Here is a 14,448-nt window from a genome sequence, read left to right on the forward strand (position 1 = left end):
GTCACGGTTTGATTCCCAGTCAGGGCACAGCTCGATCCCCAATCGTGCAGGAGGCATCCAAATAATGATTCTCATCGATGTTTTTATCTCTCCCTCTCCCTCTCTGAAATCAATAAAGATACATTTTTTTAAAATGTACTCATGATAGCTAAAAACTGGAAACAATCCAATGTCCATCAGGAGGTGTAGTGTATTCATAATGGAATACTACTTAACCGTTGTTTTTTTAATTACTGTTACAAACAATATAGGTGATTCTCAAAAACATGTTAAGTGAAAGAAGCCAACAGCATGGAAGGGACCTGGAGAGTATCATTTTAAGTGAAAATAAGTCAGAGAAAGACAAGTATCACATGCTCTCACTCATATGTGGAATCTAATTAACAAAGTAAACTGATGAACGAAGTGGATCCAGAGACATGGAAGCATGGGACAGAGTGCAGAATCTCAGAGGGAAGACGGGAGAGGGTAGGTGGGTGGGAGGTAATCAGCTAAAAACCTTGTATGCATATATGCATAACCCATGGATGCAGACAGTGGGGTGGTGAGGGCCTGGGGCAGGGGGTTGGGGTGGGCTGGAGGAGGTCGATTGGGGGGAAAGGGGGACATATGTAATATTTTCATCAAGATTTTTAAAAATAATAGAAGCCAAACACAAGAATTCATACCGTATGATTCTCTGTATATGAAATTCAAAGGCAGAGAAGACTATAGTGATCAAGCACAGAAAATGGTTTGTATTAACTATTGCTGTCATAACAAATTACCACAAATTCAGTGGCTTAACACAAACTTACAGTTCTGAAGATCAAACATCCAGTATGGGTCTCATGGGGCTAAAATCAAGGTGCTGCAGAGCTGCATTTCCTTCTAGAGCAGTGGTTCTCAACCTTCCTAATGCCGCGACCCTTAAATACAGTTCCTTATGTTGTGACCCCCAACCATAAAATTATTTTCATTGCTACTTCATAACTGCAATTTTGCTACTGTTATGAATCGTAATGTAAATATCTGATATGCAGGATGTATTTTCATTCTTACAAATTGAACATAATTAAAGCATAGTGATTAATCACAAAAACAATATGTATTATATATGTGTTTTCCGATGGTTTTAGGCGACCCCTGTGAAAGGGTCGTTCGACCCCCAAAGGGATTGCGACCCACAGGTTGAGAACCGTGGTTCTAGGGGAGAAGCCATTTCCTTGTTCATTCAGACTAATTGAATTCAGTCCTTGTGGATGTAGGACTGAGGTCCCTGTTTGCTGGTGTTCCCAGCTTCTACCGGCCACCTACATTCCTTGGCTTGTGACCTCCTTCCTCTATCTTCAAGGTCGGCAACAGTTGGACATATGCTTCTCCCATTTCAGATCTCTCTTGCCTCTTCTTCCCCTGTTGCATCTTTCTCTGACCACCTCTTCTCCCATCCTCTCCTACCTTTAAGGCCTCATGTGGCTGCAGTGGACCCACCCAGGTAATCAGAGTAATTCCTATCTCAAGGTCTTCCAAGCCTCTTTTGTCAGGTAAATTACTCTGGTCTTTTCATATTCACAGGTCTAGGCATTAGAGCAAGAACATTTTTAAAAAACATACTTCAATTGATTTCAGAGAGGAAGGGAAAGGGAGAGAAACATCAATGATGAGAGAATCATTGGCTACCTCCTGCTTTCCCCACACTGGGTACTGAGCCCATAACCTGGGTATATGCCCTGACCAGGGAATCACAATGACTTCCTGGTTTATAGGTCAATGCTCAACCACTGACCCACATCTGCCTGGCTATTATTCTTAATATTATATGCCAGCACAGTGTGCCATGGAATAAGTTTTTGTTCACTTATTATACATGACACTCAGACATGAATTAATGAAATTCATGTCCTCCAGGTTTGGGAAGTTTTCTTGTATTATTTCTGTAATTTCCTCCCTGTATTTTCTCAGTCTTTTTTTTTTCTCCTTATTTTCATTTTAATATTTTTTTATTTTTCAATTACAGTTGACATACAATATTATATTCGTTTCAGTTGTACAATATAGTGGCTAGACCTTTATATAACTTACAAAATTATCACCCCATAAATCTAGTACCCATCTGACACCATACATAGTTATTAAAATATTGGCTATATTCCCTATTCTATATTTTGCATTTCCGTGACTTTTTTATAACTGGCGATATATACATCTTAATCCCTTTTCCCTCTTCCCCTCAACTCCCATTTGGCAACCATTGATTTAGTCTCTGAATCTATAAGCTTGGTCCTGGTTTTTTTTGTTCATTTATTTTGTTTTTTTTTAGCTTCCACATATAAGTGAAATCATATGGTATTTACCTTTCTCTGTCTGACTTATTTCACTTAGCATAATACTACCCTCTAGGTCCATCCTTGCTTTTGCAAGTGGCAAGATTTCATTCTTTTTTTATGGCTAATATTCCATTGTATACATATATACCACATCTTTATCCATTTGTCTATCGGTGGAAGATGGACACAGGTTGCTTCCGCAGTTTGGCTATTGTAAATCATGCTGAATGATGTCTTTTTTAATTAATGTTTTGGTTACTGCTTCAATTTCATTGGTTGTTATCTTAATCTCCTACCCCAAACTTGCTATCCCTTAAAAGCTGCTCATCTTTTAGTCTTCTTTGTTTCAGTTACTTAGGCCAAAACTTGAGTCATCCTTGATTCCTTTTTCTCTCTAACCGTGCAAGCCATCAGGCCCCGGCAAGTCTATCTCTAAACTATTTCTAGCACCCATCCCTTTCTGTCTAGCCCTACCAGAACCATCCAAGCCATCGTCTCTTGCCTGGCCTCTTACAATAGCCTCCTCATGGCTCCCCTTGCTTCACTTTCTCTTCTGTTTCTCCTCCTCCTTCTCACTTACATACATTACCTTACAGTGATTAAGGTTATCTTTTTGAAAGATAGACTATGCCACACCTTGGTTTAAAACCCTCCAGCCTGGCCACGGTGGCTCAGTGGTTGAGCATGGACCTATGAACCAGGAGGTCATGGTTCAATTCCCGGTCAGGGCACATGCCCAGGTTGCGGGCTCGTCCCCAGTGGGGAGTGTGTAGGAGGCAGCCCATTGATGTTTCTCTCTCATTGATTTTTTCCACCTCTCGATTCTTCTCCTTTACTCTTTCTCTAAAAACAAAAAAATCAGTAAAAACATTTAAACAAATTTATGTCAATTAAAAAAAAAACACCTGTAAAGGCTTTCACTTCACAAATAGTCCAGATTCCTTATCTCGGTTTACAGGACTTGTGTAATTTTACCCTTTCCAATTTCTTTCATCTCATCTGCACTGCTGCACACCACTATATATATGAGAGAGAGGAGAGAGAGAGAGAGAGAGAGAGAGAGAGAGAGAGAGAGAGAGAGAGAGAGAGAGAGAGAGAGAGGCGGTATACATTATATTGAAAGTGTGTTAACAATAAGTAGGATTAGAAACATACTGTTTCTCTTGCTTCTCAAACTGCGGCTGCTCCACTGTCACTTTTCCGAGGCCACACGGCCGGCCCCTCCGCGACACCTGGCGGCGCACAAGCTTCGTCTCGCCTCGCCTGGCCGCAGAGCGCAGGCGCAGAGCCCGACCGAGCGACGCCGCACGCTCGCTCTGGCCCCGCCCCGTCTCGAACTCCGTCGCGGGATCGCCGTGGAAACGCATTCTCGGGAACCGGCATCCGCCAATGGGAAGGGAGCGAGTGCCACGAACTGGCCAATGAGGAGAGAGCGGTGCGGAGTTTAAATTCGCGGCTGGGCCCGGCGTCGCCGGCGTGCTGCGGCGGAACGGCTGTTGGCCTGTGTTGGGTACCGGTCCCCAGCTCCTGGGGGCTCTCCCGTCTTCTGCTTCTCCCGCTGAGCTGCGGCCTGGTGAAGAGGAAGCCATGGCGCTCCGGGTCACCAGGGTGAGTGAGCTGCTGCGGACGGCGAGAGGGAGGGCGCGGCCCTCTCGCTGCGTGCTCCCTTCCTATCTTGTCTGCCGGAGCCCCCGGGCGGGAGCGGACCACGCAGGGATTTGGGGAGGAGGATAAGGGTGTCGGTGGGCCCCTGGTGGGGAGCTTGGAGATCCGACCGACGGAGAGAGGAAGGTGACAAAGATCTGGATGAGCCTTGGATAAACACTGGGGGAGGGGGCGGCTGTTGGAGGGTCGACGGAAAACCTTTCCTAAAAGGTGATGGAGCGGGGAAATACTACCAACAATAAAAAATATATTTTAAAAAACAAAGTAAAAGGTGATGAGGCTCCCTGTGTGGGCTCCCACCGACTGTGTTGACTCCCTTCCCGGAGAGAGAGAAGGTGCCGGCAATTGGAGACCTTTTTTCTTTCCTTTCAGATGCAAAGCCGTGGTATCTTAGGGCCAGCCGGGACCCATCGGCAATCCCTCTGTACGAGAGTGAAGGGATTCTGGGAGGAAACGGGCTTGTCACGGTCTTAGCCAGACCCTGCAACCCGGTTTCCCCTGGCTCTCAGCCGACTTCCGTCCTAAGGGCCTCTCTTTGGGCTCCTCTTAACCCCGACTTACTCTAACCTGTCTGGGCCAGCTCTCCAATTGTCTTGCTTCTTTCAGAACACGAAAATTAATGCCGAAAATAAGGCGAAGATCACTATAGCAGGCGCAAAGCGCGTGCCCGTGGCCACTACTGCAACCTCCAAGGCCGGGCTGAGGCCGAGAACAGCCCTTGGAGACATCGCTAACAATGTCAGTGAACAGCCCCAGGCCAAGCTGCCTCTGAAAAAGGTACCTATCTTCCCAGTTCAACGTGTCTCTAAAAGTCCACTTTCCAGCTGTGACCCTGGAGAGAAAAACATTCATTCTCTCCCATTCATCTACAGGAGGCAAAAACATTAGCTGCTGGAAAAGTTATTGCTAAAAAACTACCGAAACCTATGGAAAAGGCACTGGGGCCTGCATCTGTGCCTGCGCCCGCGCCTGCGCCGGAACCAGCGCGGGAGCCCGAGCCGGAGCCTGTTAAAGAAGAAAAACTTTCGCCTGAGCCTATTCTGGTAAACCTATTTTACTATTTTAGAGTCTGTTGATTGTTTCTTTCAAACCTCACTTGATATTCTAATGCATGGAATAGCAATTGAATAAATAGTAATAGTAACATTTATAGAGTACTCTGCTAAACATTAAATGCGTTAATTCTATTCGCTAGTATTCTGCTTTATAGATAAGCATGTTCTAGAGTCATGTCTAATCAGTGGCACATAATTGGATTCAAACCCAGGCTTGTCTGGCTTCACAACTTGTGCTTTTTTTATTGTTGTTAATCCTCACTATAGAGTATTTTTTTCCATTGATTTTTAGAGAGTAGAAAGGAAGGAGAGAGTGGGGGAGAAGGGGAAAAAGAGAGAGAAAGAAACATTGATGTGAAAGAGATGCACCTGACCATGCCAGGATCAAACCTGCAACCAGATAGATACCTGCCCTTGAATCCAACTGCAACCCTTCCCATGCTTTATGAGCACCACGGGCCAGGGCATAACCTATGCTTTTTATATTTTTTTGTTGTTGTTTTTAATTGATTTCAGAGAGGAAGGTAGAGGGAGGGAGAGAGATAGAAAAAGCAATGATAAGAGAGAATCACTGTGCCCTTGACCAGAATTGAACCCTTAACCCTTCAGTCTGCAGGCCTGCTCTATCCATTGAGCCAAACCTGCTAGGGCACAACCTATGCTTTTAATCGGTTTGTTGATGGTATTGAGTAGTAACTGCCTGGACCGGATTGAGCTGTCTTTGATACAAGTCATTTCTGACCAAAATTTGTTGACTGAAACATAGATTGTTCTCTTGAATTATTTTTTCACTCACTAGTTAAATATTAATAAGCCTGTAATATATAATAGTGTAAAGCAGAAAGAAAATGTAGCTCTCCAAAAGTAGGTAAAAAGATGAGTTAGCCTCAAAAACCAAGAATTAAATAAATGTATTTACTGTGAGGGGAAAACAGGTCATCTGGAAGAGGCTGCGTTGCTGAAATTACAATGAACTGCATTCTGAAGCTCTTATTTTTAAAAAATTAGTAAAACCGGTTGGGAAAATCTGTAAATGTCATTCAGCCTGACTTCTTATATCTAAGGGTATAAGACTTAGTATTGACCTTCTGGACCTAGCTCATGAAACCTGAAGCATGCACAATCTTTAATTGGCAGTACCAAACTACCTGAGGTTTCCTTTCCCGCTCCCTTTCATTTAGCTAGTAATCTTTGCAGCTTTCAAAACATCTCAAATATTAACTCCTGAAGCTTTAACTAACTTCCCCCACCCCAATTACTGTTCCTAGAATAACTCCTCTTGCTTCTCCTAACTTCTCTCTTCTAAATTTAAAGCCCCACTAGGACATCATAAAGTCAGTGCCTACCACAGAGCTTGGCTTGAAGAAAGTGCTCAATAAATGAACAGTGAGGTAACGGATTTGAAGGAAATCATTAATAAAGTCAATTAATAATTAGTAGTCAGGACAGAACTCCTGCTCCAGTGACAAGCAGTCTATATTTTGAGACAAACAGGAAAAGACTGACTTGTCATTCATTTGGGTTAACTTCACAGACATTGATAAAGAGATTTGTGACTTATCAATTTCCTTTGGAGGAAGGTCCAGAATGAATTTGCTTTCTGTTTTACCTGTTAAGCATTTAGGTTCTGCTGATTTCAAATTGGCTCACTTTTCATATGAATCACTTCCTGACAAGATATTGAATAAATGTAAAAAGAAGGTATTTTTCCTTTAAGGAAATGAATTACATGACTATTCAGCAAATGATCTCTTGAGTTGGTACCAATAATCTGTTCTTTATTCCCAGATTTTAAGCTCCTCTTTGCTATTAATTTTAAAAGTCTTTCTCTTTTCAAGGTTGATACTCCCTCTCCAAGCCCAATGGAAACATCTGGCTGTGCCCCTGCAGAAGAATATCTGTGCCAGGCTTTCTCTGATGTAATGCTTGCAGTGAATGATGTGGATGCAGAGGATGGAGCTGATCCAAACCTTTGTAGTGAATATGTGAAAGATATCTATACTTATCTGAGACAAGTTGAGGTCAGTATTATGATTAGAATCTTTGGGGTTTTTTTTCTAAACTGCATCTAAATTTATTAGGTATTTTCTATTAATAGTTTACAATAATTTAAGTTGGATGTGAGAAAAACATTTAACAAATTCCACTTTCGAATTCTCCTTCCTTGAATAAAAAAAAGTCACTAAACAAACTTAGGAAGTCTGTATTTGCCATTTTGAACAGGGATAGTTTGAAGTAAAAGTAGATACTACCATGGCTCTTTCTAACAAATTCCACAGATTGGGTGATATATTTATATCTATCACAGTTAGAAACTGGCAAGTCCCAAACTCTGGGTTTAAGGAGGATAACAGGAGGTAGATGGATATTAGCGGCATTACCTTTATCCCTTCCCCCACCCCAAAAAGGGGAAACATTCTGTATGCTAACATAGGCTATGCATTACCAGATTTTTCCAGTTTTTGGTAATGCATGCTCTTCCCTTATCATCATTAACATCTTTAATCTCTTGCCTGTTTCTTTGAGGCATCTCCATTTCCTACATGATTGTCTTGCAAGATGACTTCCTTGCTAGGACTAGCTTTCTGCTTTGGGTTTCTTCTCCCTTCTTAAAGTTCGTGTTCTAACTTTGGAGGAGTGGATTTAGCAAATGTATGTGCCGTACCTTGATGATTCATTCTTCACCTTATCGATGGGTGTTTTGGGGGTTTAAACCCTGGGGCAGGAGAATGGTAGCACCAGGGTTCCAGCTGATGTGAGAGTTGCTGCTATTTTTCTCTACTTGATAAAGCTCAGGTTCTGGGTTTTAGAGTCTTAGGTGAAAAGATTGGAGATGATAGTAAAGTATCTTTATTTGGGAACAAGTGGGTACAGGGTATGGGACAATGGTGAATTGAACTCAGATCTGCCAATACAAATTGTCACACTGTTCTACTTAATGTTTGTGTGCTTTTTCTCTTCAGTGATAGAGCTGTTTGTAGTGGCCATATGAATAACTGAGCTAAGGACTGCTAGAGATTCTAAATGCTCTAGAGCTATTATGTGGTGACTAATATTTCTGGTCAGAAATGTCACATGGAGTCTTGCTTCTAATAATGATCAGCATTTCTTTTGCAGGAAGAGCAAGCAGTCAGACCAAAATACCTACTAGGTCGTGAAGTCACTGGAAATATGAGAGCCATCCTAATTGATTGGCTGGTGCAGGTTCAGATGAAATTCAGGTTACTGCAGGAGACCATGTACATGACTGTTTCCATTATTGACCGATTCATGCAGGTGAGCATAATTCAATAATTGAGAGTTCTCACCTCCAGGTGTCTGTCTTTTTCATACCTCTGTCTTCTTTTCAAATACATATTACTTATTCATCCAGTTGAAATTCCCATTGCAGAATAATTCTGTGCCCAAGAAGATGCTGCAGCTGGTTGGTGTCACTGCCATGTTTATTGCGAGCAAATATGAAGAAATGTACCCTCCAGAAATCGGTGACTTTGCCTTTGTGACTGACAACACTTACACTAAGCTCCAAATCAGACAGATGGAAATGAAGATTCTGAGAGCTTTAAATTTTTGCCTGGGTCGCCCTCTACCCCTGCACTTCCTTCGGAGAGCATCTAAGATCGGAGAGGTATAGATCTCTTGAGAAACCTTTGGTGTGGTATATTAGACAATATTGCCGACCAAGCAGATCTAATAACTACATGGGGAAGGGATAAACATATTCTTTATTTCCAGTCAGGCTGTATATTAACATGTTAGGCGCCCAGCCTATATTGTCTTCTGGACAGAAAGTATAGTGTCAGTCACCGGTGACTGACAGGGCGCTTAACATGTTAATATTATTAAGGCCTTCCATGGGTAATCGCACTTAAGAGTTTATAGGCAAATATTTGTAGTTATGGTTATGTACATACTGGTTATTGCCAAGGCAAATTTTTCTGGCAGAAGCTCAGTGATCTGTGTGGATTTTGTTCCAGGTTGATGTGGAGCAACATACCTTGGCCAAGTACCTGATGGAACTAACTATGTTAGACTATGATATGGTGCATTTTCCTCCTTCTCAGATTGCAGCTGGAGCTTTTTGCTTAGCACTGAAAATTCTCGATAATGGTGAATGGGTAAGCTCTGTCCCACAGACCTAGGTTGCCCTAAGCTTTTACATTGTAAATAGTATTTGCCTGAATGCAGAACTTTTCATTAAAGGACAATTCAGATGGTTCCTAAATGTGGCATCTACGGAGGGAATGATTAAAAATGATATCCTGTTTGTGAAGTCTTCATAGAATGCTTTCATTTAATTACCTAATTTCATCTTTCTATATCCCCTTGAGAAAGGCAGAACAGCTGCTACTCCTTATAGATGGAGAAGTACAAGCAGGAAAAATGACATACTAGAAGTTTATTCATATTGGTTGATTCAACAAGTATTTCTGTGTGCCATGTGCTACCCTCAGCCTAGGAATAGAATTGTGAATGAGAAAGTGGGCCTCAAGGAGTTTGAAGTCTAGGTTTGGGGTGGATACATCAACAATTAAAAAAGTGTATCAGTTTGAGCATGTTAGTGTATGATAGGTTTAAGGACAGGATCTTAGAGAAGCATGAAAGAAGAGTGCCTAGGGAAGAAGGGGTCTTAAGCTTGTCTTAAATTTCAGTGATAAGCAGTCATACAGTATCAGTCTTCCTACCATCCTCTTGAATAACATCTAGAAATTTTATGAAAACCATTGTTGATGAGCATTATTAACATTAACTCTTATTATCATAGACACCAGTTCTACAGCATTACCTGTCATACACTGAAGAATCACTTCTCCTTGTTATGCAACACCTCGCTAAGAACATAGTCATGGTGAATTGTGGGCTTACAAAGCACATGGTAAGTCAATCAGTGGCACTTTAGGATATTGTGGGGAAAGTGAAAATGAGAATTCATGGCCTGTCCAGTGTGGCTCAGTGGTTGAGCATTGACCCATGAACCAAGAGGTCAGGGTTTAATTCCCTGTCAGAGTACATGCATGGAAAGACTTAATGCCTGCAAATGCATAGCTTATTTTTAAGGACTTGATGTTTTATGTCAGTGATGGGAAATGTCCAGCCATTGAGCCCTATAAGGCCCACAAAATCATTTGGTCTGGCCCTGCCAAGGCATTAGGAGTAAGTTAATTAAATGTTTGCCTAAATAGAGCAGGCTAATTTTTAAGTTGATTTAGTGTGGCCCACAAATGATGTTATAAATTTCCAAATGGCCCTTGGCAGAGAAAGGGTTCCCAACCCGTTTTACATGAATACCTGTACCACTGCATTTTTTATGTTTTCCTCTTTTCCTTCATTAATTACTATGCTTTTCTCTTCCAGACTATCAAGAACAAGTATGCCACGTCTAAGCATGCTAAGATCAGCACTCTAGCACAGCTAAATTCTGCACTAGTTAAAGATTTAGCCAAGGCTGTGGCAAAGGTGTAACTTGTGAACTTGAGTTGGAGTACTGTAATACCTGCAAATACAATTGGCACCATGTGCTATCTGTATATATTATATGTTACATTTACTTTTAATAAAGCTGTGGTCCTTTTTACTTCTTATACCTTAATTCATTTGAATGTGGCTACTTTACTCTAGGGTACCTTAAAAGGTGTGGTAAATATATGGTGGGGAATATAAAAAGTGCTTTCGATTAACTTGGGGACCCAACTAATATATATATAACTGTTGCTTACATTGTTTTTGTTTTATGTATCTGGTTTTTACTTGAAGGCATTCAAAATTTACTTCCATAGAGCATACTGCATGTAAGCCCAGTGATCATGGAGCATCTGCTGCCTGCCTGGTTCTACTTAAAAGTCTGCCACCTCATTCCTAGTCCCCCTGTTTTCTGCTCTTCTGGTGGTTGCTTCCAATAATTCTAATCTACTTTTACCACTATTTCTTAGATTACCAAATTTAGTGTCAGCTCTTTAACTGAAAAAAATAACTTTAATCTATATTCTAAACCTAACCTGCTTGACTTTTTGTTTGTTGGTTTTATTGGTTGAGAAAATAAATGGGGCTCCTCAAACATACAAAAGTATCTTTAAAATTTTATTTTACCCCTCCCCAACTTTCCTACATCTCAGTCCATCCACCTGAAGGATGTCAACAGTTGGGATGCATCCTTTCATGATTTCTGTAAACATAATCATGCATGTAAATTGTTGATGTTTTAAAAAATAGGACTGTTGTACATACTCAGCAATGTTCAACATGTATAGGCCTTACCCTGTATTTGCGTATTATATCCCATAGTATACTATAATGTATTCGATCATTCTGCTGTTGACATTCAGATTGTTTTTTTTCTTTGTCTCTATAAGCAATACTGTTTAAATGTTATTAAATACCATGTTTTTTTAAATGTACACTGGGTTCTCCAAAGTGTATGTGTAATCTCATTTCTAGTGGGTGTTGCTAGGGGACTTTCTCAATGTCATCAGCAATGTGCAAAAGTGTTTGTTTTCTTTGCAATCTTGCCAGAACTAAAGGTAATCATCGTCATCAATTTCTGTGAAGTTGGCAAAAAAAATATTCTACCTTGCTTGCTGTTTTAATTTATACTGCTAATGGCTACTTGAATAAATTTTTGTTGTCTACTAACTTAAAATTTGTAAGGCTTTCCCAGTTTGTCATTTGCTCTTTAACTTTGTCGTTTGCCATGCACACACTTAAAAGTTATATTATTAAATTTTTTTTTTCTCTTGTTGCTTTTGGATTTTCAATGTTAAGGTCAACTCCATCTCCAAGCCATAATATCTAAAATTTTAAAAATTTCCCATTTAGATCTTTAATCATTGTGGTCTGAGGTAGGATTCTTTAGATGGGTTCCTATTCATGCCATTACCATATGATTAAAATCCTGTCCAACTGAACTGAAACATCAATGTCTGTCTATTGCTTCCTGATCTTGTTTTTTCCTGTGACAAACAATGTAAAACTATAGACTACCACTATTTTTCAAATATGTGGGGGCAATTTTCAAACACATGCACTTAAATATGTTGTTACTAAAGTGTTAGAATTTAATTATATAACTGGAGGCGGGGTGCACAACATTCCTGCACTGGGGTGTTGGGGGGGGTCCCTCAGCCTGGCCTGTGCCTTCTCACAGTCCAAGACCCCTTGGGGAGATGTCAGCCTGCCGGCTTAGGCCTGCTCCCCACAGGGAACCTAAACCAGCAGTCTGATATCCCCCGAGGGGCCCTTAGTGGGGCAGGAGAGGCTCCCACCACCACCTCTGTGGTAGCCAGTAGTGAGCTCAGCTTCTGGCTGAGTGGTGCTCCCCCAGTGGGAGCAGGCTAACCACCAGGGGTCAGCTCCTACATTGAGCGTCTGCCCCCTGGTGGTCATTGTGACCAGTAGTTCTGCTGTTCGGTAGATTTCCATATTAGGGTTTTATATAGGATTGCTGCACTTTTCTTATCAAGGTTTTTTGTTTTGTTTTTTTGTCTATGAATGCTTTAGCACCAGGTTCCCTACAAAAACATTGCGTGATGAGTTGTCAAGTTTATTATTGAGTTTAGAAGAGTGTTTTCTGTCACTAGTATGAACAGAATCTAATTTTGACTTTATTTTTATTTCTAGTTGTATTTTTCTTATCCAGCTGACATCAGTTTTCTTGTTTTTAGTGTCTTCTAGGCCTCAAATGCAAGAGTTTTATTTATTTCTTTATAGTTAATTTCAGGTTATGCATTTTGACAAGAATATAGGTGATCTGCACAACAAATGCATCATTTTGGAATCACATATCAGATTCTTTAACTACTGGTAGTACCAGGTTTGATCAAGCTGGTTAAGGTGCTAACTGCCAGGTATAGCTCTGCTGTAAAGGTGTTCTTTTTAGTTTTAGTATCCATAAATTATACTTGCTTTGAGTCATTTATCACTGGGAGTGGCATGATGATAGTTAAATAATTATATTATCCCTTTTAAATATGTTGGATATTCTCTAAAGCAGCGGTCGCCAACCTTTCGGACTTCACGGACCACCCTGAAAGAATAGCTCCCGCCCTAGCCGGTTTGGCTCAGTGGGTGGAGCGTTGGCCTGAGAACTGAAGGGTCCCGGGTTCGATTCGGATCAAGGGCATATGCCCAGGGTTGCAGGCTCCCTCCCCAGTGGGGGCGAGATGTGCAGGAGGCAGCCCATCAATGGTTCTCATCATTGATGTTACTATCTCTCTCACTTCCTCTCTGAAATAAAATTAAAAAAAGAATAGCTGCCCGCCCACACCTTCACTTTTTATTCTGGATTTTTTTTGAAGTTACTGTTAAGATCCATTATTGCAGTGGTTCTCAAAGTGTTGTTCCCAACCGGCAATATCAGTATCACCTGGAACTTTTTAGAAATGCAACTCATTAATTTAGACACCTCACAATGCTTAACCAGCCCTTCCATGATTCTGATGAATGCTCAGATTGGAGAACTGTATTGTCTTTGTCCCTAATTTGGCCAGTGGACACCTGATAGGCAACCGCTTAAAAGGATGAGATTGATTTTGGAAGACAGCCCCCGGTAAAGTGGAAAAAACGCACAATAGGATCACTTTTGTGTAAAAAAGGGAAACAAAATGCTAGGAGTTTGGGGGTAGGAGTGGGGAACTAACATTTATATCCTATAGTGCCTTTTGAATCTTTTACCAGGACTTGTATTTGATAATGGAGAGGAAGGAAGGGGAGCTATGCGATCAAGTATAACTCGGGAAAGTAGCGACAGAAGGGAATGCTCCTCCCTCGAGCTGTTGGCCTTGTGCTGCAAGGGTAGTGTCTCTTACGCCACCGTCCAAAACGAAAAACCAGCTCCATCGGGCATTTATACGTCCTGCATTTCCTCCATTTCCCGCTCTCTGCCGAACTAAGAAAGCTCAATTGTAACCTGCCAAGTCAACAAGCTGACACTTGGGGGCCACCCAACTCTGTTAGGGGTGCTAATTGTGCTGACAGCGGAGTTTCACGCCGGAAGTCTGGGCTTCAAGAACTGCACTGCCTCGCAGAGAGCCGTGGGTGGCCATGAACTCGGGCCATCCGTTTCTCAGCCAGACGAGGGGTCTGGACCTTATCAGTTCAGATCAAAGTCTTCGTAACCCCCTAATGTTTCTCTTTCCCAGCGACCTGGCACACCCGCTCTCCAGGGCCAGGGGTAGAAAGGGACCCCACGTCCCAGCGCCACGGCTGAATGAGCGTTTCTGTCGGGGTCTTACCCTCCGGGCCGCGATTCCCGACGCGCCGAGGTCCCAAATGCTACAGCCCCGCCTCTGGCCCGGCCCTCGGGAGAGCGGACAAGTAAAGTTCCGGAACTTTTTGTACTAGTGGTTGGTGTCGATTTCAAACTAGAGGTAGAGCCTGGATGAAAGGGACAGCGGCAACTGTGGCCGCCAAAAGACGAGCCGGAAGCG

At 41.9% G+C, this 14,448-nt stretch overlaps 1 protein-coding gene across 2 annotated transcripts; it reads left to right on the forward strand.

The window, feature by feature from the left end:
* Window positions 1-3,781: 3,781 nt before the first annotated feature.
* Window positions 3,782-11,663, forward strand: CCNB1 (cyclin B1). Of its 2 annotated transcripts, XM_036309377.1 has the most exons (9): window positions 3,782-3,914; window positions 4,578-4,748; window positions 4,844-5,014; window positions 6,865-7,047; window positions 8,144-8,302; window positions 8,418-8,654; window positions 9,004-9,144; window positions 9,792-9,902; window positions 10,382-11,663. In XM_036309377.1, the coding sequence occupies exons 1-9, from the start codon at window positions 3,894-3,896 to the stop codon at window positions 10,487-10,489; spliced, it is 1,302 nt and encodes a 433-aa protein (XP_036165270.1). In that variant the 5' UTR covers window positions 3,782-3,893; the 3' UTR covers window positions 10,490-11,663. The 2 variants fall into 2 exon arrangements, with proteins under 2 accessions (XP_036165270.1, XP_036165271.1); XM_036309378.1 differs by lacking the exon at window positions 9,004-9,144.
* The last annotated feature ends 2,785 nt before the right edge of the window (window positions 11,664-14,448 follow it).

Source organism: Myotis myotis, unplaced genomic scaffold (genome assembly GCF_014108235.1).
Source record: "Myotis myotis isolate mMyoMyo1 unplaced genomic scaffold, mMyoMyo1.p scaffold_m19_p_5, whole genome shotgun sequence".
NCBI lineage: Eukaryota > Metazoa > Chordata > Mammalia > Chiroptera > Vespertilionidae > Myotis > Myotis myotis.

What these genes read in the sequence shown, in the direction of transcription:
- CCNB1 (XM_036309377.1), top strand. Translation starts at nt 3,894, where the DNA reads ATGGCGCTCCGGGTCACCAGG. An exon ending in CTTATCTGAGACAAGTTGAG is followed by an intron (nt 7,048 to 8,143) that starts GTCAGTATTATG and finishes TTTCTTTTGCAG; the next exon opens with GAAGAGCAAGCAGTCAGACC. An exon ending in TTATTGACCGATTCATGCAG is followed by an intron (nt 8,303 to 8,417) that starts GTGAGCATAATT and finishes TTCCCATTGCAG; the next exon opens with AATAATTCTGTGCCCAAGAA.